General features: G+C 45.4%; 3 protein-coding genes across 5 annotated transcripts in view; 2 read left to right on the top strand and 1 right to left on the bottom strand.

The window, feature by feature from the left end:
• Positions 1-13,284, top strand: JPT1 (Jupiter microtubule associated homolog 1). The gene is made up of 5 exons (XM_010998380.3): positions 1-180; positions 6,578-6,720; positions 7,060-7,157; positions 8,077-8,095; positions 12,229-13,284. Exons 1-5 carry the CDS (start codon positions 125-127, stop codon positions 12,375-12,377), a joined length of 465 nt encoding a protein of 154 aa, XP_010996682.2. The 5' UTR covers positions 1-124; the 3' UTR covers positions 12,378-13,284.
• ARMC7 (armadillo repeat containing 7) overlaps positions 12,446-27,417 on the bottom strand; it is a 20,168-nt gene continuing 5,196 nt past the window's right edge. The window contains exons 3-5 of one of the 3 annotated variants that reach the window (XM_064495541.1): positions 15,201-19,122; positions 13,588-13,741; positions 12,446-13,366 (exon numbers count right to left, since the gene is read on the bottom strand). In XM_064495541.1, coding sequence (XP_064351611.1) covers positions 18,764-19,122 — 359 coding nt within the window. In that variant the 3' untranslated portion in view covers positions 12,446-13,366; positions 13,588-13,741; positions 15,201-18,763. Of the gene's footprint in view, positions 13,367-13,587; positions 13,742-15,200; positions 19,126-27,417 lie in introns of those variants that run through there. The other 2 variants (XM_010998379.3, XM_031469051.2) reach the window with 2 other exon arrangements.
• Positions 15,859-17,503, top strand: NT5C (5', 3'-nucleotidase, cytosolic). The gene is made up of 5 exons (XM_010998378.3): positions 15,859-16,056; positions 16,467-16,567; positions 16,648-16,708; positions 16,887-17,001; positions 17,123-17,503. The coding sequence occupies exons 1-5, from the start codon at positions 15,859-15,861 to the stop codon at positions 17,275-17,277; spliced, it is 630 nt and encodes a 209-aa protein (XP_010996680.2). The 3' UTR covers positions 17,278-17,503.

The following is a 27,417-nucleotide window of genomic DNA, read 5'->3' on the forward strand; positions in this document are numbered from 1 at the left end:
GTAGCAGGCCGCAGAAGCTCCTGCAGCAGTGGCCGGCGTTGGGGTGGGAAGCTGCTCTCCACCCCTCCGACCAGACCCTTTCAGCGCTCTGCTCCCGCGCCAGCCTACCTCCCTCCTCGGCGCCATGACCACCACCACCACCTTCAAGGGCGTCGACCCTAACAGCAGGAATAGCTCCCGGTGAGGCGGCGGGGCTCAGGGGAGAGAGGGCCACTGCTCAAGGGGGCCGGGTGGGTCAGGCGGCCGGTCGTTGGCCGTAACGTGCCCGGGGCGCTGCGCTCGCGCCCGGCTGGGCGGCGGGTCTCAGCCACCGGCACCGCCTTTGTGCCGCGGGCAAGCTTGGCGGTCCGGCCCCGCCCAATTGCTGCTCCTCTCCCATTCATTCCTACCCCGGAGCGAGGGGCAGGAGAGGGCCGGGGCCACTAGAGGTTGCAGCGCGGCGGATTTTCGTTAGTCGTTGCGTGCCGAGAAGGATTCACTTTCTCCCCTTGGCGGCATTGCCGGCCGGGCGGCAGGGCAGTGGGCTTGGGCCTCAGGTGCCCGGGCAGCCCACGGGGCTCCTCGATCAGGCCCCATTGTCCCACCCCCGGCCACGCGCTCATGCCTCTGGCCCGGGGCAGGTGGCGGCCCCGCGCCCGGCGTGGCAGTCAGATCCTGCAGCCGCAGCAATCAGGTCCGGCTTGCTGCTCTAACCCGCTTGGGCCCTCCCAGCAGGTGGTATTTGTACTCGGGCGGGGCTGGTCATCGCGACCCCCACCCCCCGTTCAGCACCCAGTCGTCAGCCCTCTGCGAAGTGCCTCCCCTCTGCTAACAAAGGAAAGACCCCTGCTCCTTCCCCTCCCGCGCCCACCTCCGGACGGGAGGGGGAGCGAGTCGGTCCAACTGGGTTTTTCTGCGCTCAAACCTTCGGACCTCGGTCTTTGAATCCCACCTTTTCGCTCCCGGCTTTGACGTTTGCCAAATGAGTTCAGCCCTAGCCCCGGTTCCCTTGCGGGAGGAGGTTTCCTTTTCTTGGGCGGGGCCGGAGACATCCATTGTCTCTTCCGTACTATCTCCACCTGCGTAGCCGGGGCCTTTCTGACCACTCATGCCACTGCGTTTGGGGAAGGGGGCACTGGGCACAGTGTTTGGACTGGGACCCTTTTCCAAGCACTTGCCTAACTTGGTAGAAGGGCTTGGATTCCTTGGAAGACGTCCACATTGTCTCGGCTGATAGCATGCACGCTGTTCCTTAAGGTGGGATAAGGCGTCTCTGGGATCCTGCTCAAGGCGTTGAGGAAGCTTAGATTTTTCTGGGTATCTCTTCTTCATTGATCACGACCGGCAGTCATGTGTGGCCAGCCTTGAGGTCTTGGGCAAGTGGCACAAAGGGAGCCATTTTGTGGGGCTAGGAAGACAGCCGTGAAATAGCAGTGTCTCACAGGGGTTGGAGACCTTGGGGACAAAAAGCAGGCCTTAGCAGAGTTTTAAAGGGGGTGTTGGAAATGACATTCCTTTTCAACCCATTCCTTTCCCTTTCACAATGTAGAAAAGAATAGGAAAGATTAAAAAAACTAAATTAGTGGGTTACTGGGAGGAAGGGGAACTTAAGTAGGGTAGACCTACAGAAATACTGGTCACTCCCTCTTCTGTTGTCATCCTTGCAATGAGATCATTTTTTCTTCAGAGGACACTGGAACAAATTGAACCTTGGTTTTTCATTTTGTGCCATGAGGTCAACTTTATGCTGGTCAGACTACAATGATTGAAATATGAAATTCTACACATTATAGTAAAAAATCTGAGGTTTTATCCTTTGGGGTTGAGTGCAGTTTAGTGCTTCATAAAGAATTTAACCATGTCAAATGAATCCTCACTAGGTTTTCTGATATGTATCTTTGAAATGTGAGCCATGAATGGTTTTTGGTTCTGCAAAATAAATGTTTTCATTCACCTTTTGTCATCAATTTCCTTCCAATATTGTGATCTCAAGACTGTAGCATTGTCTTTTTATTTACTTCCTACCTTTCCTTCTTGTATAGTCTCACTTAATTCTCCTAAACTTCTCCAATAACATTTTCCTGTCTCCATAAACACATTGTAAATTTACTGTGGTAGGGAATGATCTGCAGAGGTTATACGGGAACTCTGGGATTTAAAGAGAGAAGAAAGAAAAAGAGTGATTTTCTGAAAATTGCTATCCGCAGTGCATGGACGCATTTTCGTTGAGTCTCAAGATACGTAATCCTGATTACGTTGTTGAATGTATCATTCAGAAAGAATAGCAGGATCTTAAAAAATAAAATTGAAATAATTTCTGCCTTATGAGCCAGATCCTTTGTTTGGGGATGTCTCGCCGTTACAGATGGGCTCTACAACACTGACGTCATCGGAGTAGGTAGTACCTGCTATGGCAAGAGGAACACAGACCTTTAAAAAGTTGGGCCGGTCAGAGCTTTCGCTTTCTTTTTAACCTGGCAGTTGGGTGCTAGTGTCTTTTCTTTTTTTAAGGCCAAAAAATATTTCCTGGCTCTTTAGGTTTTTGAAGGTTTTCAGCTGGCTAAAATAATTCATGAGAGTTTAATTATGATAGTAAGGAAAAAAATTGATCTAATCTCTAGGGAGTGAAGGGGCTGACAGGGAAGCAAGTTAATGCTGATTGTTAACATTTCAAGTGTCTGGTGATTTGAGATACAAACAATAAAAACCTATTCGTTTCAAACTCTTAATATGAGAGAAAGCCTGTTCAAGAATGTATAACATAGCTTTATGATTTAAACAATTTAATTAGCAAACCCTAAAATTATCCTTATGAAAGATATGCCTGAACACATTTATCTTGATTCACATGATGAATTTAGTCTAAGTGGATAGTTCATATCTGAGACTTGACAAAAAAAAAAAAAAGTGGGGTTTTAAATGTTTTACATGTTACAAAAAGCACAATGGGTCTATGGGTCTTCCCCCCTATAATAGGGAAAATAATGACTTTTTTAGGGTTTGTTTTTTTTTTAATGGAGGTACTGGGAATTGAACCCAGGACCTCGTGCATGCTAAGCAGGCGCCCTACCACTGCGCTATAATACCCACCCCACCCCACCCCACCCTGGTATTTTTATTTAATGTAAATTGAGTATTGAATTTTAATATGAACAGATAATGAATATTAGATTTAGAGGGGGGGGACACTAGAGGACTTACAGAAGAAATATATTCAGTCTAGAGAAACTAGAAAACAAAAAAAGGTAATCAAAGCACCAACTACATAGCATAGATATGTAGTTTAAAGAGAAAAATGGGATTGAGTGTTTCCTCTATTGAAGCACTTTGAGCACTTATGTGCCTGCCAGGGACTGAGGATTAGGGTTTTGGCCCCATTTCTGTCACTCAGCTAATGTTGGGCAATTTATTTAGAGCTTCTCAGGGCCTGACTTTGTTCTCTTAAAAATGAGGCTGTTTTGTTGAACTAGATAGTGCAGAGCCCAGCGTACTACCACCTCTAGGGTCAAGCTCAGCTGGCATCTGATTTTCACATTTATAAATGGTTAACAAAAGCAAGAAGAATCCTTCATGACTTGCGAAAATGACATGACAATCAAACTTCAGTGTCCATAAATACAAAGTTTTATTGGAACGTAGCCACACATCGTTTTCATGTTGTCCATGGCTGCCTTTGTGCTATGGGATGGAGCTGAATTGTTGCAAAAGACCAAATGACCCACAAGCCAAAAATATTTACTATTTGACCCTTTACAGAAAGAGTTGGTGACTAAAAGGAAAGGATGTCTAACATCTTCTACTTGTCATTCTTCAGGATCTTGGAGCGCTCTACCACTTGGCTTCGTGGAGGAGGCTTAAGAAATGGGCTGGATTTGAAATGGTCACTGAGGAAGGGGTGGAGAGTGCTCTGGGCAGGAAGAAATCTGGGAGGTGGAGATAAGCCAGAACAGTTCATGGAGTAGTGAAGAAAGTGGCCTGACGAGATTGGTGAAGATGGGTTAGAACTGAAATGTGGTTGAGAGGCAGCTTTTGTCTGATTTCCTTCCGTTCTGCCTCGGCTTAACCAAGCCTTGTGCCTGCAAGTATGTGTGTCTGATGGTCTTCCTAGGATAACTTCTGAAAGTAGAAATGCTGGTTCATGTAAGATGCAAACTTAAACATTTGATATGTTTTATCAAAATGTCCTTTAGAACGTTTGTGCAAATTTATATTCTCACACTTTAATTCATGCTGGGAATGGGCTTTCTTTTCTTTTTCTTTTTTTAATGAAGGTACTTGGAATTGCACCCAGGACCTTGTGCACGCTAGGCATGCACTCTGCCACTGAGCTGTACCCTTCCCCTCCCCACCATTTTTCATCTTTAACAGTCTAGTAAGCAAAAAAAAATCCTTTTGTTTTAAATGTCACTTATTTGCTAGTGAATTTGAATTTTTAACCTTTAGAGACTATCCATATTTTTTAATTGTCTGTGAATACCTTTTGTCCATTTTCTCTTGTGATTCTTCTAATTATTTTAAAAAGCATTTATATTATCTTTTGTCAAGTATGTGTATTTTTGTCAAGTTTAATCTGTCCATTTTTCATGGTTTCTGGCTTTCATCTTGTGCTTAGAAGGAAAGCCCATTTCTTCAAGACTCGTACGTGTTTTCTTCTGGTATCTCTGTTTTTAGTCTTTAAATTGAAATGTTTGACCTAGCTGGAATTTATTTTGGTAAATGAAATGAGTTAGGGATATATATTTTGTTTGTTTAATCAAAATGGCTAGCCAGTTACCCCAGTTCAGTTCTCCATACTGAACTACATAAAATACTCAGTAGTTGTCTTTTCGAGAGAGAACTCTATCTTGACAGATTTCTGAGGAGAAAATGACAAAATCCCCATTGCAGTAGTTGGTAAGATTCTCAGTAAGTGATAAAACATATTTAAAAATGAGTAGATTTGAACAACTCGACCAACAGGCTTTATCTAGTAGACACTGGCAAATATACATTCTTTTCAAGCACATACAGAAGATTTACAAAATTGACTGCATATTAAGCCATAAAACACATCAAATTTCAAAGGAACAAGTATACAGACTTTGTCAGCTTTACAATTAAAAGCTGGAAATCAGTGAACTAGAAAGATCTTAAGTTTGGAAACTCACAAATGCACTTTTATTTTACTTTAGAGGGGTTTTTTAAATTTTGGGGGGGTAGGTAATTAGGTTTATTTATTATTTATTTTAATGGAGGTGCTGGGGATTGAACCTATGACCTTTGCATGCTAAGCATGCACTCCACCACTGAGCTATACCCTCCCCGACAAATGCACTTTTAAATAATTTATGGGTCAAAAAAATATTGGAAATCAGAAAATGTTTAGAATGGAACAATAGCAAAGGAAAAAAAAATCAGGGATGCCTCTAGAGCAGTACTTAGAAAAGTTGATACCTAAAGTATTTAATTTTCCCTTTCTTTTCTAATATAAGGAGCTGAGTTTACAAATGATGGCCATATTTATTTGGAAACTTAGATAAAAACGAACACATTCCCAGAAAAATGTTTCTTACTCAAAATGATTTAAGAAATAGAAAAACAGACCGCTTCCATTACCAGTAAAGGAACTGAATCTGTAGTGAGAAAATCTTTCCGTGAAGCCATCTCCATTTTCTGTGTTTTGAGCGGTGGCATGACAAATTAAATTTTTTCCAAGGAGGGGGCAAATTGGTCAGCCTGTGGCAAGAAGCTGTGGAAATGTGAGAGTGCTGTGTTTCCCTGTCAAACAAAAAAGCTATGGATGGTGTGTAAATATCATGGGTGGTATGGGGCCTGCCCTGGAGGCCTGGACAGTTTCACGTTAACTTTCTCCTTGTGGCTGGTCGCTCAGGTGATTAGTGAGAAGAGTGAGGTGCAAGTGTGCACACAGGGCTTGCTGGCAATGTCGAGACAAGGAGGGATGATCATCACCTCTCCTTGGGCTTCTAAATTGGTCAAATTAACTTTTATATGTATGGTCTTCCTTTTTTAAATTTTTTACTTTTTACTTTTTTTTTTTTATTTTTTTTTACAACCAGGGATATATTCCCTTTTTTGGTGGGGAGTAATTAGGTTATTTGTTTGTTTATTTATATTTTTTTCAAACGGAGGTGCAGGGGATTGAACCGAGGAACTCCTGCATGCTAAGCATGTGCTCTACCACTGAGCTATACCCTTCCCCCATTCTTCTATTTTAAAGAATTTTGTTGAAAATAAAGATAGAACTGCTTTTTAAATAAATGACAAGGTGTGCTTCTAAACTTCTTTGTAAATGTGTCCAGTGGACAAGATCCATTAGGTTTTCGCAATTTCCTAAAAGGGGACGCCAGCCAGGCTGTTTCAGCTGCCTTGTGTGGTGCCCAGCCTCACTACAGGTGTAAGCAGCGTCTCATATCTTAACATCCAGTGTTGAATTTATACCGTGATAGAGGCAATTCCTTTTCCCCAGTAGCAGCTCTGTTTTGTCAGGGGGAAAGTAGAATGAGTGGGTGAGGGAAATGAAGTGAAAGGTGTCTGAAAACGTTTATGCTGAGAAATGTTCTGGTGTGATCTGAAATTGATGTTTTGCCATCATTCTTAGGGTCTTGCGGCCTCCAGGTGGTGGATCCAATTTTTCGTTAGGTTTTGATGAGCCAACAGAACAACCTGTGAGGAGGAACAAAATGGCCTCCAGCATCTTTGGGACACCTGAGGAAAATCCCCCGTCGTGGGCCAAGTCGGCAGGTACCACTTTTATTTGTGGTCACTGGTCAAGGGACAGGCCCAGCAGAACCACCTGAGCTGGCTTTGTGCGGAGGAGCAAAATCTAGCTTAAGCATGAGATAAACAACTGCTGAAACTTGTCGCTGGCGGAGAGACTGGGAGTAAGAAGTGGGAAATACTGAGAGTCTGTGTGATGGCAGAGTAAGGACTGCCGTCAGATCGGGTTATTTCGTCCATGTGCTACGTAACTTACCTCCCTAACACAGTCTGCTCGTTTTGTAACATGAAACTAACACATTAAATAGTATTTTGCTTCAGTTCTTTCCATTGTGTTCCTTAAGAAAGTGCATTTTGACTCAGGTACAAAGTCCAGTGGTGGCAGGGAAGATTCTGAGTCATCTGGACCCCAGAGAAGGAACTCTTCTGAAGCAAACTCTGGAGACTTCTTAGATCTGAAGGTCAGTGGGCCAACAACGGGGGGCAAGACAGGCTTTGAGGTTAATACAGTTTTAGAAATTCAGTTCCACCCTATTGTACTAAGAGCTGCCGCTGGAGTTTTACACAGAGATCACCAGGAGAGGAACTGAGCATATTGGTGGTGGAAGACTGATAAAGAGTAGCTCACCGCTCTAGGTGAGTGGTCTGTTCACCTGTCTCTTCTACCGTTAGGTTTAGTCTCCATCCTTCAGTATTGATTTTTGAAACTGGACCATACGCATTTGCTACCTATCTCATACGTAGTAGCATTTCTGCGTTCAAGGACTGTTTTAGTTGTGGGCAGATGTTGCCCAGTCATTTTAAGCTGAGCTCCGGGAGACGGCAGCATGGGTGTTACCATCAGTTGTCTGCAGGTGAGCCCAGCCCCTGAGCCCCCAGGTGTGTGTCTGGAAAGCCTGGTGGGAATCCTCCTGAGTAGGGACCTCAGAGAACCTGGAGGCATCAGCCAGCTGAGTGCGGGGGGGACCTGTAGGAGGGCTATGGACTTGACAGAGTCCCCTCAGCAGCTAGACTGGGAGAAAGGAAGCGGGGATGGAAGGATGGGTTTGCTGGTTTCCTGTTCTGATAAAAGATACCCTGAAATACTGATACTAGGTCATCAGCGTAAATGTTAAGGTTTATTTGGTGTTTCAGGCATGTTACTGGCGTTGGGGCAGTTTGCCCAGCAGTATTTTTGTGTTGCATTGTCCCAGGTTGAATAAAGGTTGCTTATTGTAATGGCAGCCTGACCCTGAACTTGACCACGTGGAAACAAAATTTTGCAGTTGTGAAATAGTTCAGAGAAGCTATTGTCTCTTTGAAAACTATGATTATTTTATTTATGTGTTGCAAAATTGAAATCTGAAGTAAATTTTTAATTTTTTTTTTGTTGTTTTCTAGGGAGAAGGTGACGTTCATGGTGAGTACTTCTGGAAAAGTATCACAATTTCTGGTTTTATAAATGGTTTTAGGATAGACTGAAATTTTAATTCAAATCGTGTCTTGGCAAAAGAGACTGAGGAGTGAAGCTGGCTTTGCCAGTTTCCTCTAGGTGGAGGGGAAAGAAAAATGAAGCTGGAAAGTTCGCAAGCATGTATGTCCACATTTGGTATCGGCCGACAGTGAGAGCAATGCTAGAAATGTACTAGAAAAGGGAAAAACCCCAGAGAATCCTTTAAGAATATATGTATATCAATCAAGTTGGCATTTGTTACACTCAATGAGAGCTTTTTAGTAAAAGTCTCTGGCATTTCAAGCTCAGCCCACAGCGTTTAATTTAAAAAGCGTGTTTGATTATATATTGAGGTGCTCATCCAGCAAGACACTGGTAACCCTGTGATCTCATAAATGATGATTTAACGGGCAGATGTAAATTTTCAGTTAGCACCCATATTATCAATTATATGTGGAAAGGAGCTAATCATTTTAAGTCTTTGAAGTACTTGTTGGCACGTCTTTAATGAGTAGCAGAGAATTACTGGTGCGTGTAATGAGAGGGTTACATGTGCTGGGCAGTAGCAATCAGGCTGAAGTTGACCCGGTGACATGCAGCCGCCACAGGGCCCTCTGGTCCAGGAGGATGAACAAAGCCGCTTCCTCGTGGCCTTTTTCTCCCATTACATTTTGTGAGGCAGTCTTCCAAGGAAACAGAAATATATAAGAACCACATTTCTCTTCTGTCCTCTCAGTGTTTTTTTGTTTGTTTGTTTTATTTTTTTAATTAAAAAAAAAATTTTTTTTTGATGATTTTTAGGTTTTTGTTTTGTTTGGGGGGGTAATTAGGTCTATTTAATTAATTTTTTTTTTTAATGGAGGTACTGGGGATTGAACCCAGGACCTCATGCATGCTGAGCATGCGCTGTGCTTGAGCTACACCCTCCCCCTACTCAGTGTTTCTTGATGGACATGATGGGAGGGGAATCTTATGAACCCCTGTGAGCATGACCTGGGTTCTTCCTCAGTGGACAGGTTGCTTTCTCACTGGACTGAAGGGCTAGACTTGCTCCTGTCCACCTTTTAGATAGACTGTTCTGGAGGTTAAAAAAAAAAAAATCTAGGCTTTCTGATTCTGGGCTTTTTGTATTCTGAAATACTTCTACTGTCAGACCTTATTTAGCAAGAATCAGCTAATCTTTATTCACTAATTTGGGCCAATGGTTATAATTAGAAATTTGGGGAACCTAGAGAACTGTGTGAGAACTTAGGAAAAGATGTGTCATTTGTCCTAATAATAGTACCCCCAGTTCAGTGTGTTATAGATTCTTCAGGTGAAACAGCACATAGTTCTATAGTATGACAGGTCTTTTTTTGTAAATGATCAATCAGTTTTGCCACCTGATTATTCTGTGTTCCTGACTGTTACTACTTTTAGCTCATTTGTCATAAAACGACAAGGGGGACAGTCATTCAGGGACATGTCTGATGAGTAAAGGTCAGCCCCAGTTCTGTTGCCAACTTGACTGCAAAGTTAAGCTACTCTGCTCAGGTTAAATAAAACAGATTTTTCTGGATATACTGCCTCCATCTTTTGGGGAGTTAACACAGGAATGGCTACAAGGAGGGCTTTTGAAATCTTTCAGAAAGAGGGAGAGAAGTTCCAGGAAGTTCAGGCCCAAGTCTTTCCCTGCCTTCAGGCAAGTTTGATGGTCTGCTGTGTCTTCTAGTGGTTCTAGTCTCCTGATCCTTAAGGTGCATCATTTTTTCTCTTCTGACATTGGTGTCTATTCAGTCACCTTATTGATGTGCCAAAGAAGAAAGACAAGTCAGGAGTATAAAAGATGTACATTATGGTGGAAGTGTTTTTGTTTAAAACCCCATTTAAAAATTATTGGATTCAGTAGACAAAAGCCTTCTCTGTCAAGTCCTATAGAAGTTCCTAAACCCTTACTTATGTCATTATGTAGACTAACCAGATGAAGTAACTGGACCTCCACCTTCTCTGGCTGGAGTATTTCTGACTGGACAAACGAGCATCTAAACCAAGGCCTGCTGTTTAGTCTCCATGTGCCCTTTTTTCCTCCCCCTTTTCTTTTTTGGGATGTTACCTAGTTTTGAAAGACAGAACAGTTCCAATAATTATGAGGAACAAGCAGAAGATTAGTGGGAATTAGCTTATTTATCATTTTACAGAGATAAACTCCCACGGTAGAGCTGAAAGATAACTTTGTGTCCTTCAGAAGTACTCACTAGCTGCTCGGTGCGGACAGTGTGGAATCCAGTTAGATCCTGTGCAGTGGGGAGGCCGTGTTCTCGCAGCTGAAATCAAACAGCTTGAACGGATACGCTGGCTCAGGCTGAGTTCATGGTCTGTAGTCAGATTATTTTAAAATGTAGGTTTTTAGGGTTATTTAAGGGCACTTTGTCGGAGGACTTGGGTGCTTGATGTTGACGCCTTTGACCCAGTTGCTAAGCTAAAGGGTAGCCCTTTCCCTCCAAGCTTTAATTCATAACCCTGAGCGCCATTGTCTTGGAAAGCTGCATGCTGGAGTTTTACATGTTGGATAGTATAGGACATTATATGCCTTATAAGTGCTATCAAATGTTCCCAAAATTCATCAAATGAAATCTTCAAAGCAGCAGTAGTCTATGTCTGAGATGTTGTATTTCTGATCTAAGGCCTCCCCCATTGGACTTCTTGGTTTTAGGTGGCTAAATCAAAACTCTGTACAGGTGGTTTTAGGAACATGTACTTTTAATGTTTTTGCCTTTGAGGAACTTAAAGTACATTTTTTCGAAGTTGGTACTTTTCATTGGTGTCTAGTATGAGACCACAGGAAGGTCTTAGTACATACCATAACCGGTATTTCTGTTCCACTACTTCCGGTCTTGGAACTTCTAAACTAGAGGAGGGAATAAATGTCTTTAACCCTGAAAGTAGTTTTTCTCCCAAGTCTCATAAATTAGTGTTTAATTTTCTACACTAGAAGTGCCTCTTTGTGTGTGATTATTCTAAGGCAGGTGTTAGATTACACAACTGAAGTTACTTTGATGCTTTAACATGGAAATGAGACCTGGTGTTTCTTTAACAAATTAAAAATAAGTCTTAACATGCCTCAAACTATCAAACTCTGTAGGAATTACCTTTCACAGAAAATCCAGTGCCTTTTCTTTTGCAGTCACTCTTGACTTTGAATCAGTAGAAACTACCCAGTTAAGAATACATGCTTGCTGGGAATTTCACAAGTCAGTGAATCAGCCAAGTGATAGCTAGGATATTGGATAATAATACACCAATTCTCAAGACTTTAATGTGGAAAGTGCCAGGTTAATATAATGGCACTGACCTGATTACTGAGATGTTACTACCACTCAGTAGGGGGACAGTAGATTCTTTAGTAATAAGTGAGTAGTAGTTTTCACGCATCAGTTTGGCAGAGGTCAAAGTAAGGTGGTTACCAGGTGGTAGATGTGGAAAGATGTAAGGGGAGCATATTTTGACATGGGTGGTGGGGTAGACCTTGGTACAACCACCCAGAAAGGTGGTGTGTAATGTCTGTTCAAATTGAAGATGACAGCCCTGTGTCCCTGTGGGCACACGTTCCAGAGTGTACACATTACAGCTTGGGAAGGGTTGGATTGATTCTGTTTTTTGCTATCAGTAGAGGGTTAATCATAAATACTCTTCTCTAATATATACTATAAAGCAGTTAATTAAGCAAGCTGAATTATGACCATGTGTATAAATAGGAATTTTTTTTTAAAGTTGGTATCATTTATAGTAAAATACAAAAGCAGTGTTCTGTGTTATTTGCTGGAAAATATATACAAAACATACATCAAACAAATGGACTAGAGGAATGCACACAACTCGTATATATGTCTTCATGTATTGATGAACTGTAGAAAAGAACCTACACAGCAAAGGCCTGGGGACAAATATGGGGAAACAGTAACAATGGTTAATCCTGGATAGGGGCCACATGGTTGGTGACTGTTGGTTTCTTCTTTGTAGCTCTAGGTATGGTTTGACCCATCTTCAAATAGACTCTTTGCATCTTCCCCGGGAATAGTTATTAGCCTTAGTAGCCTTCATTTCATTCTCTGTTTTCCTAGAAAACGTGGACACAGACTTGCAGGCCAGCCTGGGGCAGAGCGAGGAGAAGCCCGTGCCCGCCGCCCCTGTGCCCAGCCCGGTGGCGCCGGCCCCGGTGCCGTCCCGGAGAAACCCTCCTGGTGGCAAGTCTAGCCTCGTCCTGGGTTAGCTCCGCCTGCCCTGAACTCTGTCGTTCTGTTTGTTTTCTCCATGCTTGTGAACTGCACAACTTGAGCCTGACTGTACATCTTTTTGGATTTGTTTCATTAAAAAAGAAGCACTTTATGTACTGCTGTCTTTTTTTTTTTTTTAATTTTATTTTTGTTTTGGAAGAACAGGTTCACAGTCTGTCCTGATTCCTCTGGGTCTGTAGGCCATGGCATGAGTGTTTTCTAGTAGTAGATTGGAGGGAAAAGCTTTGTGACACTTAGTACCGTGTTTTTAAGAACAAATCATTTGGTTCTAAATGTGTTAAGAGGGTCTTTTGTACTGAGGTTTTTAAAACCCTTTTCTTGTCAGCTTTACTTGGGTTTACCAAGCCTGCACTGGACAGGCCAGTAGACAGTCCACAGGCGCTGTCCCTTCAGGCCCCCAAACAAAGTTGTTTTCATGCCGAACTTACTTGGCGTTGCCCTGACTTGTCAGTGCCCTTTGCTAAAAGCATCTTCTGTGCCATACGGAGTGATAGAGGCCTGCGCCTCATGCCTTGCTGCCTGCAAAGCAAAAAAAAAAAAAAACAAAATAAAAAAACCTTACCTTTCTGAACCTTAAGAAACCTTTAAGCCAGATACTAACCTGACTGGCTGAGCAAAGCCCGCTGCTCCCACGCAGAGGAAGGCTTCTATGTACACTCAAATTGATGGATTCCAGGTGGTGAAGCAAGGGCGGGGACCACACAGAAGTGGGTCTTCGTGGTGCACGGACCCCACGGGGGCAGTGCTCTTCTTAGATAACTTGAAGCTGTGTGCATGATGCTGGTGCTAGACCATGAAATGAAAGTCTCATCCTTAAAATGTGTGTTGTACTTTCACAATCCTGGATTGTTGCTTAAAGTAAACAATGTACACATTTTGAAACACTGTGTCCTGTGTCATCTTTTTTTGAGATTGTTTCACTGTTCTACCTGTTCAGTTGCATTCTCCTTTGGTGCTGTCAATCCTGCCGCCCAGGGATTTGATGAGCCATTAAAATTAAAAGAGTAATAGTAAGGCCCAGAGGGAAGTGGACTTGTCTTTAAAGAAAACAGGTTGAAAGGCAGAGCATGAGTTCAAAAGGCCAAAATAATTAACTGATACCTGGTAGTAAAATACAGGACTAACATGTATAACTGGTATCCAAAATAATTATTAGCTAATACACTAGACTCATCTACTACCTACCATCTGTGCTCGGTGATAACATTCAAAATTTTGAGTCCCCTCATGCTTGCAAGGTACTTCTCAATGGTGGGCGGTCAAAGAAAGGCTCCGAAGAAAGGGTCCATGTGTAATGTCTTAAGTCCTCTCAGGAAGATGGGAGGAAGCTCACAGGGTTCTAGGCAGAAAGTTCCAGATCAACATGCTATATGAAATGTCCAAACTGGGGCACTGTGAGACCTAGCTTTTTAGGTTTAGCTGTGCTACTGAGCAGCTGTGTTCTTGAGCTTGTCATTTGGGGGCTCAATTTCCTAACTTAAAGATCTTCCGGTGTGGGGCTGGGGGGAGGATAGCTCAGGGGCAGAAAGCATGTTTAGCATGCGCAAGGTCATGGGTTCAACCCCTTTAAATAAATAAACCTAATTCCCTCTGCCACCCCAAAAAAACTAAAAAAAATTTTAAAAGACCTTTGAATGAGGTCACCTTTAAAAACTCCCATGATTGAGATGATTCAAGCCTAGTGGGTAACCACCCGCTCATTTGACCTATTGAGCATCTCTGGGGAGAGTAAGTAATTACAGTTTGTCGGGGTGTTAAGTTTTCCTTCCTAATCATATAAAGCAGTTGCGAAATGGAGAATGAACAGCTATGCTTACAGGATTCTTCTAGTTTCACTAAAACAGATTGGCCCTACAAACAGCTTGACCTGCTATGACTCTTTGGAGGTAGGAAACCTGCACCCGTTCTCTCAGTAATGGTGGAGCTCCTCCTAGGAAAGAGGTCCTTAATTTGTTTTTTGAGAGGTCCCTAATTTGTGTCACAACTTGTAACTTGGCTTTAGTTTTTTTATTCTATGAAGGTAAGTGCCTAGTCAGAAGGTGTTCTGAGGGATAGTTCTGCCAGCCATTCTGGTACTATTAATGATTTTAGAAAATTCTATGTAAACATGTTTGCTAAGGGTGTTGAATTTCCACTTAGAAAGCTTAGGGTTTAGGAGGGGGAGGGTATAGCTCAAATGGTAGAGCAGAGATGGAGCCAACCCCACAAGTTTAAGAAGTCTTGACTCCTTATTAGAAGCCACTTCTTAGCATGCATGATGTCTTGGGTTCAATCCCCAGTACCTCCTCTAAGAATAAATAAGTACTAAATAAACCTAATTACCACCGCCCCCCAAAAAAGCTTAGGGTTTAGAAAGTGAAGTTCAATGATCTTAAAATGATGACGGCAGAAGAATCTAGCATTTCGTTGACAGTCTGGACTTTTTACACAGTTGTGTGATTTCACTGGCTTGGTAAAGGAGGTGAGAAAAAAGCCAGCCCAGGACTCAGTACTTAATTGCTACTGCTGATTCTACTGCTTAAGCGTTTTAATATTCGATCACCAGGCTCCCCTTCCTAATGTGTCTGTTACACTGGTTTGGAAGTACTAGGGTGCTCAACTGGGGAACTATAGACAGATGGGTCACAGACTCAAATCTGAATCTAATTTGTAGGTAAATATATTTGCATTTGTCAGGAAATTGTGTTAAATCTACAAAACGAAAGCCAACAGAACAGCAATGTTCAGCATTTTCTAGGATACAGCTGCCAATTCTAGAGAAGTGTCAGTTCCATAAAAAGGAGGACAGTCCGGTTTACCTGGTGGAAAATCGTCTCTTCCAAGTGAGATTGGATGATTAAACTAGATGCTCCCATGTTTCAAGCAGACTCTGGTTTATGAACTCATCTCTGAGGAGCTCGGCTCACACGAACCAATGGTCTTCAACAGATTCATTTACTTCAAACAGCTACTGGGAGCCCCCATATTCAAGTCTTGGGTTGGTGCTGCCTTGACGCCGTGGGAACTCTGCTTTTGGGGTCCCCACAAGCATGGGGGCCAGGTATGGATTCTAAGAAAGATGGAGCCAACCCCACCGGTTTTATAAGTCTTGACTCCTTGTTAGAAGCCGCTTCTCAGTATTTAGCACAGTCCCGGGTCAGGCCCCTGTAAGGTCTGCCCCCAAGCAATCTGTGGGGTGAGCGGGGACGTCTGCTACAGAGTTGGGGGGCAGCCGATGTGCACGCGGGCGCGTCCTCAGACCAGAAAAGTGACCCAGGCCGGCGCCACGCGGAGTCCTGGGGAACCTGGGAAGCTCTCGCCCTTCCGCAGGGCGGGGCACACCGGGCCCATGCAAATTAGCCCTGGTCGGCCCCGCCCACCCAGGGGTCTCCGGAAGCAGCGGTAGGCGATCAGCTCCGCTTCGGCTCCCGCTCCCGGCGCTTCCACGCTTCCGGCCGGGTCCCCTGCCTCGCGGCGATGGCAATGGCGATGGCGGCGCGGCACACGCGGCCCGTGCGGGTGCTGGTGGATATGGACGGCGTGCTGGCCGACTTCGAGACCGGCCTCCTGCGGGGCTTCCGCCGAAGATTCCCCGGGGAGCCACATGTGCCCCTGGAAGAGCGCCGCGGCTTCCTCGCCAGCGAGCAGTACCGAGCCCTGCGCCCAGACCTGGCGGTAGGGAGTGAACGGGGGTGGAGAGCGACCCTGGGAGCGGGGAGCCCCAGCCCCACAGGACATCTGGGAGCGGGGAGCCCCAGCCCCACAGGACACCTGGGAGCGGGGAGCCCCAACCTCATAGGGCACCTGGGATTGGGGAGCCCTCCCTTTGGTCAGATCAGGACTGTCTCTGCTCTGTGTCCAGAGGCACCTCTCTGTTTAAAATTAACAAAGCTTTCACTTCGGAATCCACAGTTCACCTCAGGACAAGACAGTCTGGGGGAGTACTTACCCCTACACAAACTCCTCTACCTGAGGCTCTGATTTGGGGGCCGAAGACCCTCAGGAACCTTACTTTTGAGAGTCCTCGCTGGGGCTGGAGAGATCTGCCGGGAGCAGAGCCAGGACAGGAACACTGTATCTTTCAGGACAAAGTGGCCAGTGTGTATGAAGCCCCAGGCTTTTTCCTAGACTTGGAGCCCATCCCTGGAGCCTTGGAAGCCATGCGGGAGATGAATGACATGCAGGAGTGAGGAAGGGTGGGGAGGGAGGGGTGGTGGGGAGCAAGGGCTGTCACCACCCTGTCCAACTTTTGCACCTTCCCTGCAGCACCCAAGTCTTCATCTGCACCAGTCCTCTGATGAAATATGACCACTGTGTGGGCGAGAAGGTGCGGTTGCCTCGGCACTTCCTAAAGCCTGATTTGTAAAACAAACCAGCAGAAACACGGGGGTGGGGGGAGCAATCTCTCTCAAGGGCTGTAGACCCTCCCTCACACCTACTTGCTGACTGGCCCTGAATTCAGGGGCCCATCACGCTCAACTGACAGACCTGTGCCCACTACACAGTACCGCTGGGTGGAGAAGCACCTGGGGCCCCAGTTTGTGGAGCGCATTATCTTGACGAGAGACAAGACGGTGGTCTTAGGGGACCTGCTCATTGATGACAATGACACCATTCAAGGTGGGAGCCATTTTCCTTAGCAACCTCCAGGCATCTGGCCGGCTGGGATTAGGGAGAGGGAGCACAAATAACCAGATTACAGACTGTATGTTTCCTGCCTTCCTCCCATGTCCTGTCCCAGGCCAAGAGGAGACCCCACGCTGGGAGCACATCTTGTTCACCTGCTGCCACAACCAGCACCTGGTCTTGCCCCCAACAAGGAGACGGCTGTTCTCCTGGAGTGACAACTGGAAGGAGATTATAGACAGCAAGAGGCGAACCATGCAGCGCGACTGAACCGGCCTGAGGCTGCCACAGGAGTAAGCTGAGGACCCTGGCAGCAGACAGTAGCTTAAGGAAGGGAAGGCAGGCCAGCAGGAACCGTGGCAGAACCGAGTGACAGGCAGCATCATCGCAGTGACCCCCGCCAGCACCATGCCAGCCACCTGGAACCTCCCAAGAGAGCTGGCATGGAAGCATGGTGGGGAAATCAGGAACCTTTTTAATAAAATGCTTTGGCTCACTGCTCTCTTCAGGCTGTTTATTTGGGGAAGTAAAGGGATAGGAGCCCCATGGGGGCAACTGGAATACAGGCTGATAAGGAGGCCTTTCCCTCTTCCTTTCACATCTCCTTAGTCTATTAGTCCCATAATCTGTGCACCTCCATATCCACCTGGATACCATTCCTCTCGAATATGCCTTTCCTTGGCCATGTAAAAGGTCAACTTTAAGGGAATGCCAAAGGGAGGCCAGGACGTTCCACTGCTCTGAATCCCAACTTTCCACGGGGGCCCACACCCCTTCCCCTGTGCTGACCAGCATGCCCTGGACTCTAAGCCATAGGCTTCATGTCAGTATCTGGTCCTCTGACTGCCTTGAACATCCCTTACTTGCTTCCTGAAGCTCCTCTGAGCCTGAGCGCACTTCCAGGGACAGGGATCCCTTACTAATCCTGACGGCAGAGAAGACGTGCCAGGGCTTCCAGGCAGGGGCCACGGGGTGGTGAAGGAAGACACAGCTCCAAGGGTTTGGGCCTGTGTTCTGATGTGTCGTCACTCTCATGGCCTCAGTCTTAAGGCCTGATGGCCATGTTAACAGTCACTGAGCTACAACATTCAAGAGCAGAGACCACATCTTCCTCTTTGAAGCCCTAACGTGTCTAGATGAGAGGCCAGTGTGGATAAACAGTTACTCCTGGGCCACAGAGTTCTCCAGGCCAGCATCCACCATGCCCAAAGCCCAGCCTCCACAGCCCTGGAGTAGGCACACATTCCCCAAGCCCCGAAATACTTTTAACCACAAAGTTTTTCATTTCTAGTTCTTAAAATTGCTCCACACACTTCAGTTAAGGGTGTGGTTAATGTCTATGTCCTCAAGCTCAGGCAATTCTCCTAAGCCCCAGGCACAGCTGTTCCTCAGGAGAAACAGTTTTTACAAAGCCTTTGGTTCTAGGGACCCAGTTGCTTCTTACACAAGGTTGAAAGCCTGATGGCAGGGCGGCCCGGGAAGCAGGACCTGCACCTCCAGCTGGTGGAGAGTGGCCACCTGTGAAAATGGCACCACCTTCGATTTCCTTCTCCACGTGTTGCCCACTCATCTTCTGATGCCTTTCATCATAGTGTAAATGTCTGTCGTGCTGAGAAAACTCACCTTTAAAATGGTTAAAAAAGCACCATCTGGGGAGAAGGTGCTCAGTGAGAACTGTTCCTGCCTCCTGAGTCCCCACCAGGATTTCAGTCTGGTCTCCAACAGGCAGGGTGCTGTGGCCTGGGCTCTCCCTGGGTCAGGGCTCCTGTGGGGCCTCAGTCCTTGGCAGTGGGATACCCAGAGCAGAGTGAGCCCCCCAGCTGCGGGCTTCAGCCACCTGGCTTGGGGAACAGAAGTCTTCCAGGAAGATGTGGGCCAGGTTTCGGAGCCTTGCGTTGGCTGAGAGGGAGAAGCGCAGCATGCACTGGACCACGGGCACGGCCGTCAGCTCGGGGTGGGAGCCGGAGCCCGGCGAGCTCAGGTACATGATCGTGGTGACAGCGGACAGCACAGTCTCCTCGTTGGGGCTAGACAGGCAGTTGATGATGAGGGGGATGCCCCCTGTCTGCAGGATGTGCGCCTTGTTGGCCCTGTCTGAGCACAGGTTGCAGAGGCCTCCTGAGGAAGAGCAAGAGGGGTCTAGATGCCTCGGCCCTGGGCCTCCTCCCATCCCTCTTCTACCCATTCAGTCCCAGGGAAGGGCCCAGGCCGGAGAGAAGGTGGCCCAGGGACAAGGGATCCAAAGTCCACTGGGTTCTCCGGCCCTCCCTTTCAAGGTTCCAGAAAGGCCTGCCTCCCCGCCACTGCCTAGCCTTCTGGAAGTGGGCACTGATCCCTGTCCCTCTTGGCTCAGCCAGTTAAATGGCTGATATACTCTCCTTTTTTTTAAAGCAAAAAAGAGGGGAGGGTATAGCTCAGTGGCAAAACGCATGCTTAGCATACACGAAGTCATCAGTACCTCCATTTAAAATAAAGGAATAAATAAGCCTAATTACTCCCCCCAAAATAAATAAACTGCCACTTTAAAAAATAAACTTAAAAAATAGAAAGCAAAAAAAAAAAAACCTTAAAAACATAAAACTCACAATATATCACCATTTTAGAACAATTAAGAAAATAATACGGTGTCACTGGTATATACACATGTCAAAACTTATCAAATTATATCCTTTAAATATGTACAGTTCATTATATGTCAGTTGTATCCTGTAAAGTTGTTAAAAATATTCGAAGCCAAAATATAAGCCATATTAATCCCACCACCCAGACATTTAACATTTGATTTTCATCCCACAATTTTTAAATATGTGACTACATACAAATATTTAACAAAAATTTGATACTCTCCTTAATGTTTTGTGAGCCAGCTTTTCTCATTTCCTTAACATGAACATCTCTCCATGCCAATAAATCTACAATCATGGCATCATTTAACAGCTATGCAGTCCACTATTTTATGGATACAGCATAATTTATTAAGAGGTTAGAGTGTTTCAGCATCAGTCCCACATCACTGTTACTAGGATTCTAGGGGATGAAAGGCCATAGGGAGAGACCTCCTGACTATGGATCTAAGAACCCACTGCCCAAGCAGTGTGGCCAGATCACCCCATTCTCTCACGTGAGGCCTGGAGCAGGCAATGTGGGAAGCTGATTTCCTGTGGGTCCCGACTGAGCTTCCCGCCTTAGGTTCCTACTCCAAGCAGAGAAAGGGCTTCACATCTCATTTGCATAACATGGCCGACCAGTCCTGAGTGTCCAATCAGGAGTGAGTCACAGCCCACCCACTTCCCCTGCATCTCTAGCAACAGGCTAAGAGGCTCTCCCCCAGCCTCAAACCCAACTAGGACATCTCCTCTAGCGCAAGGGAACAGGTACAGGGAGGTGGGAGGCAAGGCTGGCAAAGACACTCCTCCTCCTTTTCCAGGCACAGCCACCCTCTCGCTAGCAGTATCTGAGTCAGTTTTGAGTCCTGTTATAGGGAAACATTTATAAAGGTTTTATCCAGTCAGCCTCCAGGGACTTCCCACTGTATTTGGAATAAAATCCAAACTCCCTCTAGGATCTTCACATGGTCCTACTCTCTTGCTGGTAACCAGTACCTGATGGCTCCCCGGCCAGTGAAGTTTCCCTGGAGTACCCCACTAGCTACTCCCTGCCACATCCAGAGCACTTCCCTCATGACCCTGTTTCATTTTCCTCATATGCTTAAAACTTTGAGAAATCATCTTCACAGATTTTTCTTGCTCACTGCCCATGGAGCCCCACTAGAAAGTACGTGTCCTGAGGTCAAAACCTAGGCTGTCTTATTCCCACCGTGTCCTCGGCACCTGGCACAGGGCACTCCACGATATTTTTTGGAAGGATTTTAAAGCAAGGGGCAGGGGGAAAGGGTTGCACTGCAAGGGCTGAGGGGCTGGATGGGATGGCTCCCTGAGACCTCATCCACCTTGAACTTCTGCGGCTGTGGGATCTCACAGACACAGTACCTCTGAGGGGCAGAAGGGGCTGAGTGGCGTTCGTTCCCAGAGTCAGGAAGATGAGCAGCAGGAGAGGGCCCAAGACATTGATGGAGAGGTCCCTCCCTCTGGGACACTCAGAGGCCTTCCTGCCCATCTCTGCCTCAGCACCCGTTCACCCTAGTGGAGCCCTTAGCATAACCCGCGGTCCTCCTGTGACCGCCTTCTTCACCTGCAGTCTGTCCCCGGGCACTGTACAGCCCAGCCCTGCTGTCTGCTTCACCTCTGTATCCCAGGTGCCTACTACTGGGGAGTCTTCTCACTGGACACGTGCTGGGAACAGGACTGAACCCCATGAAGCAAGAGTTATCACCCCCACTTACGGGAAAGAAGCTGAGGCTGTTGAGTAACTTGCCTAAAGTCCCAGAAGATGAGGAGCCCTTTGCCACTCCCATGGGAAAAGGTGTCCCTTTAGAAGCCACCAGAACAGCTAATCCTACCACGGGCAGATGCCAGGTTCATCCAGGAGCAGGGACACGTAGAAACGCTCTGGCAGGCCTCTGGCTTCTCAGACACATTTACGCCCTCTCTGCTGAGCTGGTGAACCAGCCTCGTACTGGCACTGCAGATGCAACGCAGGGTTCGGGGGTGGGACTTATCTCTGCTGTCAAGCTTTGTGATACGATGAAGCCTGAGTCACTCTCTGGCTGCTGAGTCATCATCACACCCAGGTGTGCCTGCGTGGGGCACTGCTGCCCAGGTCAGGGACAATCAGATGGCATCTGCTGGAGGATGGGGGTAGAGGCGGCCTCGGGACAGCCAGCCCCACCTGCTCCCCATGCGCAAGCCTAGGAAGCCTCCAAGGATGGATCAGGTGCCTGCCAGAGCTCACCAGCTGCCCGGGCCCCAACAGCAGCAGGGAACTCTTGAAACCCCTCTGCCTGGCAGGCAGCGACCCTCAGAGATGAAAAGAGGAGTGACAGGCTGTAAAGAGAAGGGCTTCAGGGTAAACAGGCTGAGCAGGAGCAACCACCATGGAGCTGAGGACCCATGAGAAGCTGAAGCCATGGCTGCTTTGTGCTTTCCCCTGAGTTCACCTCTGTGAACCTGCCCTGAAGAACAAGATGGGTTGTAGAAAGAGCAACACACAACCTGGAAGCTTCCTAAACAAGGCCCAACGAGAGCAAACTGGTTAAATAAACTATGGTACATCTGTGTGATGAAAAAAGTATACAGTTCCAAAAATCCCATTTTCAAAGAATACTTAATGTGGGAAAATGCTTGCAATAGAAGGTTAAAGAGAAAAAAAAGACATTAAATTGTATAATAAAATTGCAATAAAAAAAAAATAGGTCCAAGGCAGGAGGGTATAGCTCAAGTAGTAGAGCGCATGCCTAGCATGCATAAGGTCCTGGGTTCGATCCCCAATACCTCCTCTAGAAATAAATAAACCTAATTACCTCCTGCCACTAGGGGAAAAAAAAAAGGAAAAAACTTATATGAAAACAAATATATGTATATATATGCATGACTGGGACATTGTATTGATGTCCCAGAAATTGATACATTGTAACTGACTATACTTCAGTTTTTTAAAGAAAAGGTCCAGTAAGATGTCACTTATTCTGAGAGCCCTCCATGAGCACCCTAATCAGCCCCTCTCCCAACGATGCCCTCCCCTTAGCACCTTTATTTTTCTTCATACCTCAGGGTTCTTTGTCAACACATTGGCTGTTGTCCCACTAAACTACAAACTCCTTAAGAATGGGTCTTTTGCCTTGCCATATCCTGTGGCCTCAGCCCCAGATGCTTAATAAATGTTACATGAATAGTTACATTAAAAAGAGACAGGCTGGGAACACACCAAAATGGTAATAATAGTTGGTCATCTCTGTGTAGTAGGATTATGGGTAATTTTTAATTTTCTTTATTCTTTATTTTCCACCATGAACATGTTATTTTTGTTATGTTAGTTTTCCTCCATGAACATGTTCATTTTTATAACCAGGAAAAAGATGATGTTCTTTTTTTAAAGCTGACATTCACTCAGAAAGGAGAACAACTCACCAAATGACACCATTAAAAGAAGTAAAAACGAAAAAAAAAGAAAAAGGAAGTAAAAAGGCAAAAGAAGAAAATATTCACAGAATACGTATCTGACAGAGGACTCATATCCAGAATAAATAACTCCTGCATATCAATAAAAGATGAACGACAAAAGACTTGGATAAACTCTGCACAAAAAGGCCATTATGTGAAAATGTGCTTAGCATTCCTTATCAGAGAAATGAAAATTACCACCACAATAAGAGGCCACTACACACCCATCATAATGGCTAAAACCAAAAAGACTGACAATACTAAGTGCGGGTGGGGAGGTGGAACCATTGGAAGGCTCATGCTGGTGGTGAGGAGTGTGATGCATAATTACTATGGAAAACTATTTGGCAGCTTCTAAGAAAGTTAAACCTAAATCTACCCTATGAGTCAGCAACTCTACTCCTACCAGAATCTGAGAAAAATGAGTACATACATATTATAAGGAATCTCCCCGAGAGACTACACATGTGTACAAGAACTTGTATAAAAACTCATAACAGCTTTATTCATAAGGCTCCAACAAGAAACAGAAATCTCCATCAACAGGTGAACAGAGGAGCAAATTCTGGCATAGTCATACAAAGACATGAACTAATGATACTGTTACAACTTGGATCTTAAAAACACCACGTTGAGTGAAAGAAACCAGACAAAAGAGTACATTCTGTACTTTATATGAAGTTCAAGAACAGGCAAAATGAATCCATGGGGAAAGAGGTTAGAGCAGGGGCTACCTCTGGGTGGAAGACGCTAACTGCCAGGTGGTATGAGAGACCTTTTTGGGGAGATGGAAACATTCTGTATCTTGATTTAAGTGCTGGTTACATAGATGTACACATACCTTAATGAATTTAAAGAATCATCAAAATGACGCTTAAGATATGTGCATTTCACTGTGGGTTGTTGATTATGCTGCAATTTAAAAACTGACTACCAAGCAAAAAGGAGAACAAGTTCTGACTGGCTGATGAACATGTTTTGGACAAAAACAGACAAGACAGAGAGAAAGAGGAAAAAAAGGCAAAGTCAGGGCCCTTCTAGACGCAGGGAGCTGCAGAAGCCCCCAGGGAGATGCAAAAGAGAAAACCCCAAGTGCGGCCTGGGAAGAGAAAGCAGGTGGTGGCTCAGAGAGGTCAGGTCACAAAGCAAGTAGGATGTTGGGGCTGGAAGGGACGAGAGGGCCTAAGGATTGTCCTGGGGATTAAATGAACTCACGCTGACAAGTGCTTAGCCAGCACCTGGCGCCTCTGAGGGTGGAGAGAGTGGCTTGAGACATGACTACATCTGAGGACCCGCCTGCCCCAGGGTCCTGGGCTGGCCACAGTCCATCCTGGGGCAAAATCTTCATTTGGGACTATTTGTTCTGAAGTTTTACTTCAGCATCTTGAAAATGGTTCTCTCTGAAATTTTGAGTTTGAGGGACAGAACAGTCTATAGAGACAGTTACTGTTATGTGTAAGAAGCTGAGGGACAAATACCCACGTATGTATTGCTTACATTTGCTAGTTTCCTATTGGAGGGGCAGGGTGGAAGGGACAGGACTTCTCTGAAAATACACTATAATATGGTTCTGACTTAGATGGATGTGTTTTGTATAATTAAAAAACAAATTAAATCAAAAGAAAAAAATATCATGGCTTTTCCCACTTCTGACCTGTACTCAAGTCTAGAAATTTATCCTACAGGTAGATGCCCAGAGAGAAGTGACGCACAAATAAGGGTATTCACTGCGGCACTGGTTGTGAGAGCAAAATGGAAACAATGTAAGTAGCCAGCCAAAGGGGTCCCTTCCCACCAGGGATGTTGTGCAGCATTTACAAAGAACGAGGGGGCTCTTTATGGGCTGATACTGCAAGTGTGCCAAGATATGATGCTAAGTAAAAAAAAAAAAAAAAAAAAAAAAAGGCAGAATATAGATATAGAATATAACATGTCTAGAACATGCAAAAAGGTATACATAGTATACATATAAATATATACATATTTGTTTATAAATCCTAAAAATATCTCTGGGAGGATACACAAGAAACTAGCAATGGTTGCCTCCAGAAAAAGCTAAGGAGGGAGTTACTGTTCACTATACACCCTTTTGAATTCTGTACCACTTGAATCAATTACGTATTCACATAAATTACTAAAACACACACGTACACCCTGCTGGTGCCTAGAACTAAAGCACAAGGGGAACTGGTCTCTGCAAGTCAGGCAGGGATGGTGGGGGCTGCCTGGAGCCAGCCTTCTGAGCTAGTGTGGAAGGGAGCAGTGGGTGAGAGCATCCAACTTACCTCTTTCCTGCAAGGGGAATCCTGCAGCACTTGGATGGCTGAAGAATTTCTTTTTAAGCAGACAGATGTGTGACCCCAGGACCTTAGGTGATCAGTGAGAGAAGGTGGTACAGGAGAACCCCAGAATAAGGAGGACCAAGCCACGGCTCCGTGGTGGGCAGATCTAGCTAGAATCCCAGGAATGCCCCTGAAGACCTAGGTGAGCACAGCAAGCAACTCTATTTCTCCATGCCTAGATTTCCTCATCAGTAAAATGGGCAGAGAGAATTAAATTATGTAAGACCCTGCCTCGCACACAGTAGATGTGGACCAAGCATACATCTGTTTATACCCCCGGAGGCTGGCACAGGGCACACCTGCAACTCACACACAGAGGAAGGGCCGGCACACCCAGGCAGAGTTTAACAGTGAGAAAGCAGCTGCCCTTGAAACCAGCACTGAGGTCAAGGACTGATACACTGTCAGCGATCCAGAAGCCTCTGCATATTCTTCCTTGATTCAATTCTCTCCCCCTCTCAAAGGTGAACACTTTCCTGACTTGTAATAATTTAATAAAATAATTTTAAATTAATAAGCAGGACCTTTTAAATTTTTACTAAAAGATAATTTTACTACACACATATCCCTAAATACTGTAATTCAGTTCTGCCTGTTTTTGGCCTTTAGAGAAATGGACATTTACTGTACATATTATTATGTGTCTAGCATCATTCACTTAACATTATGTTTGAAGATGATTGTACAGAGCTGCTGTAGATTGCTCATTCAACTTGCTAAGTAGTATGAATGTCCAGAATGTTGATATTCATTCCACTGTTGCCTCTTTCCAGTTTGGGACTGTTACAGATAATGCTGCTAGTGACATTTTTGCACAGATGTCTGCATGTACCCTGACCATATGGGTCACTGGGCACACCTATCTTCAATTTTATTAAATACTGTTTTCTAAAGTGAGGCCGCTCAGGAGTCATCTCCAGCCTTTTTCTGTGCGCCACTACCATCTGGTGGCAGCCACAAGTATTGCAGAAAATAGAACAGAGGAAAGTGATTTAATCTGAATTCTAGGAGGCCACCTACTTGAACCTATTGTTTTAGTAGCAAAACTGCCAAGGATTTGGTGATACCCTAGTATTTGACCAGTTTTCATGGAAGCAGAGAATTATCTCCTGGTCCCCTTACACCTCCGTACAGCATCTAGAATGGCGCAAGTGTGCCCACCTGCAAATCAACCAATGGTGCTTCGGGCCAACAATCCCAAATTCATGCCAAAGGCTGCCAGAGTTTTTATTTGGAGCAGGAGCTCTGAATTCTTTCACTCATTCCAGTAGTTACTGAGATCCTGGCTTTATAGCTGGTTCCTGATAATTCACCCATTCCCTATCGCCCATCCCAAACAAGGGAAGCTCTGGCCTGCCCCATGCCCATCTCCCAGTGGTACTTCCTCCTAATACTGCCCGGACACCCACTGTGAGGCTAAGGTTCAACTTTCGTATCTTCTCCTATCATTCAATGATTCTTCTCCAGAAGGAAAGAATCTCTGGAGCAGAAAGGTAATAAGCCATCATCCCCTCCCACCTCACTTCTCCCAGAGAGGTAACTGTTTATCCTCCAAAGGGTCTGATGGGGAGGGTATAGCTCAAGTGGGGAGCGTCCGGGGTTCAATCCCCAGCACCTCCTCTAAAAATAAATAAATAGACATAATTACCTCCCCCCACAAAAAAAGTAAATAAAAAATTTTTTAAAAGGGTCTGGATACCAGTCCTTGGATGGAGGCCTATGGGAACCTTGCAGCTGCAGATGCTTTATTTCATTTAATTCTCAACAATTCTGTGAGGCAGGTACAGCTACTGCCCGTAGTTAAGTCAGGAAATAAGGACTGGAATCCAGGCCTGCCTGACCCCAAAGCCCAGCTCTTACCAAACTCACTATGTCCCCTGCCAGCAAACCAACACTGGTTTTGGTTCTGTCAAACCATGCCCATGGGCAATCGAACCGAGCAGTTATTCCAGAACCAGCCCTACTTAGGGCTGCAGCACCAAGTCATGGCCAGTCCTCTACACCTTCCC

Source organism: Camelus dromedarius, chromosome 16, assembly GCF_036321535.1.
Source record: "Camelus dromedarius isolate mCamDro1 chromosome 16, mCamDro1.pat, whole genome shotgun sequence".
Taxonomy (NCBI): Eukaryota; Metazoa; Chordata; class Mammalia; order Artiodactyla; family Camelidae; genus Camelus; species Camelus dromedarius.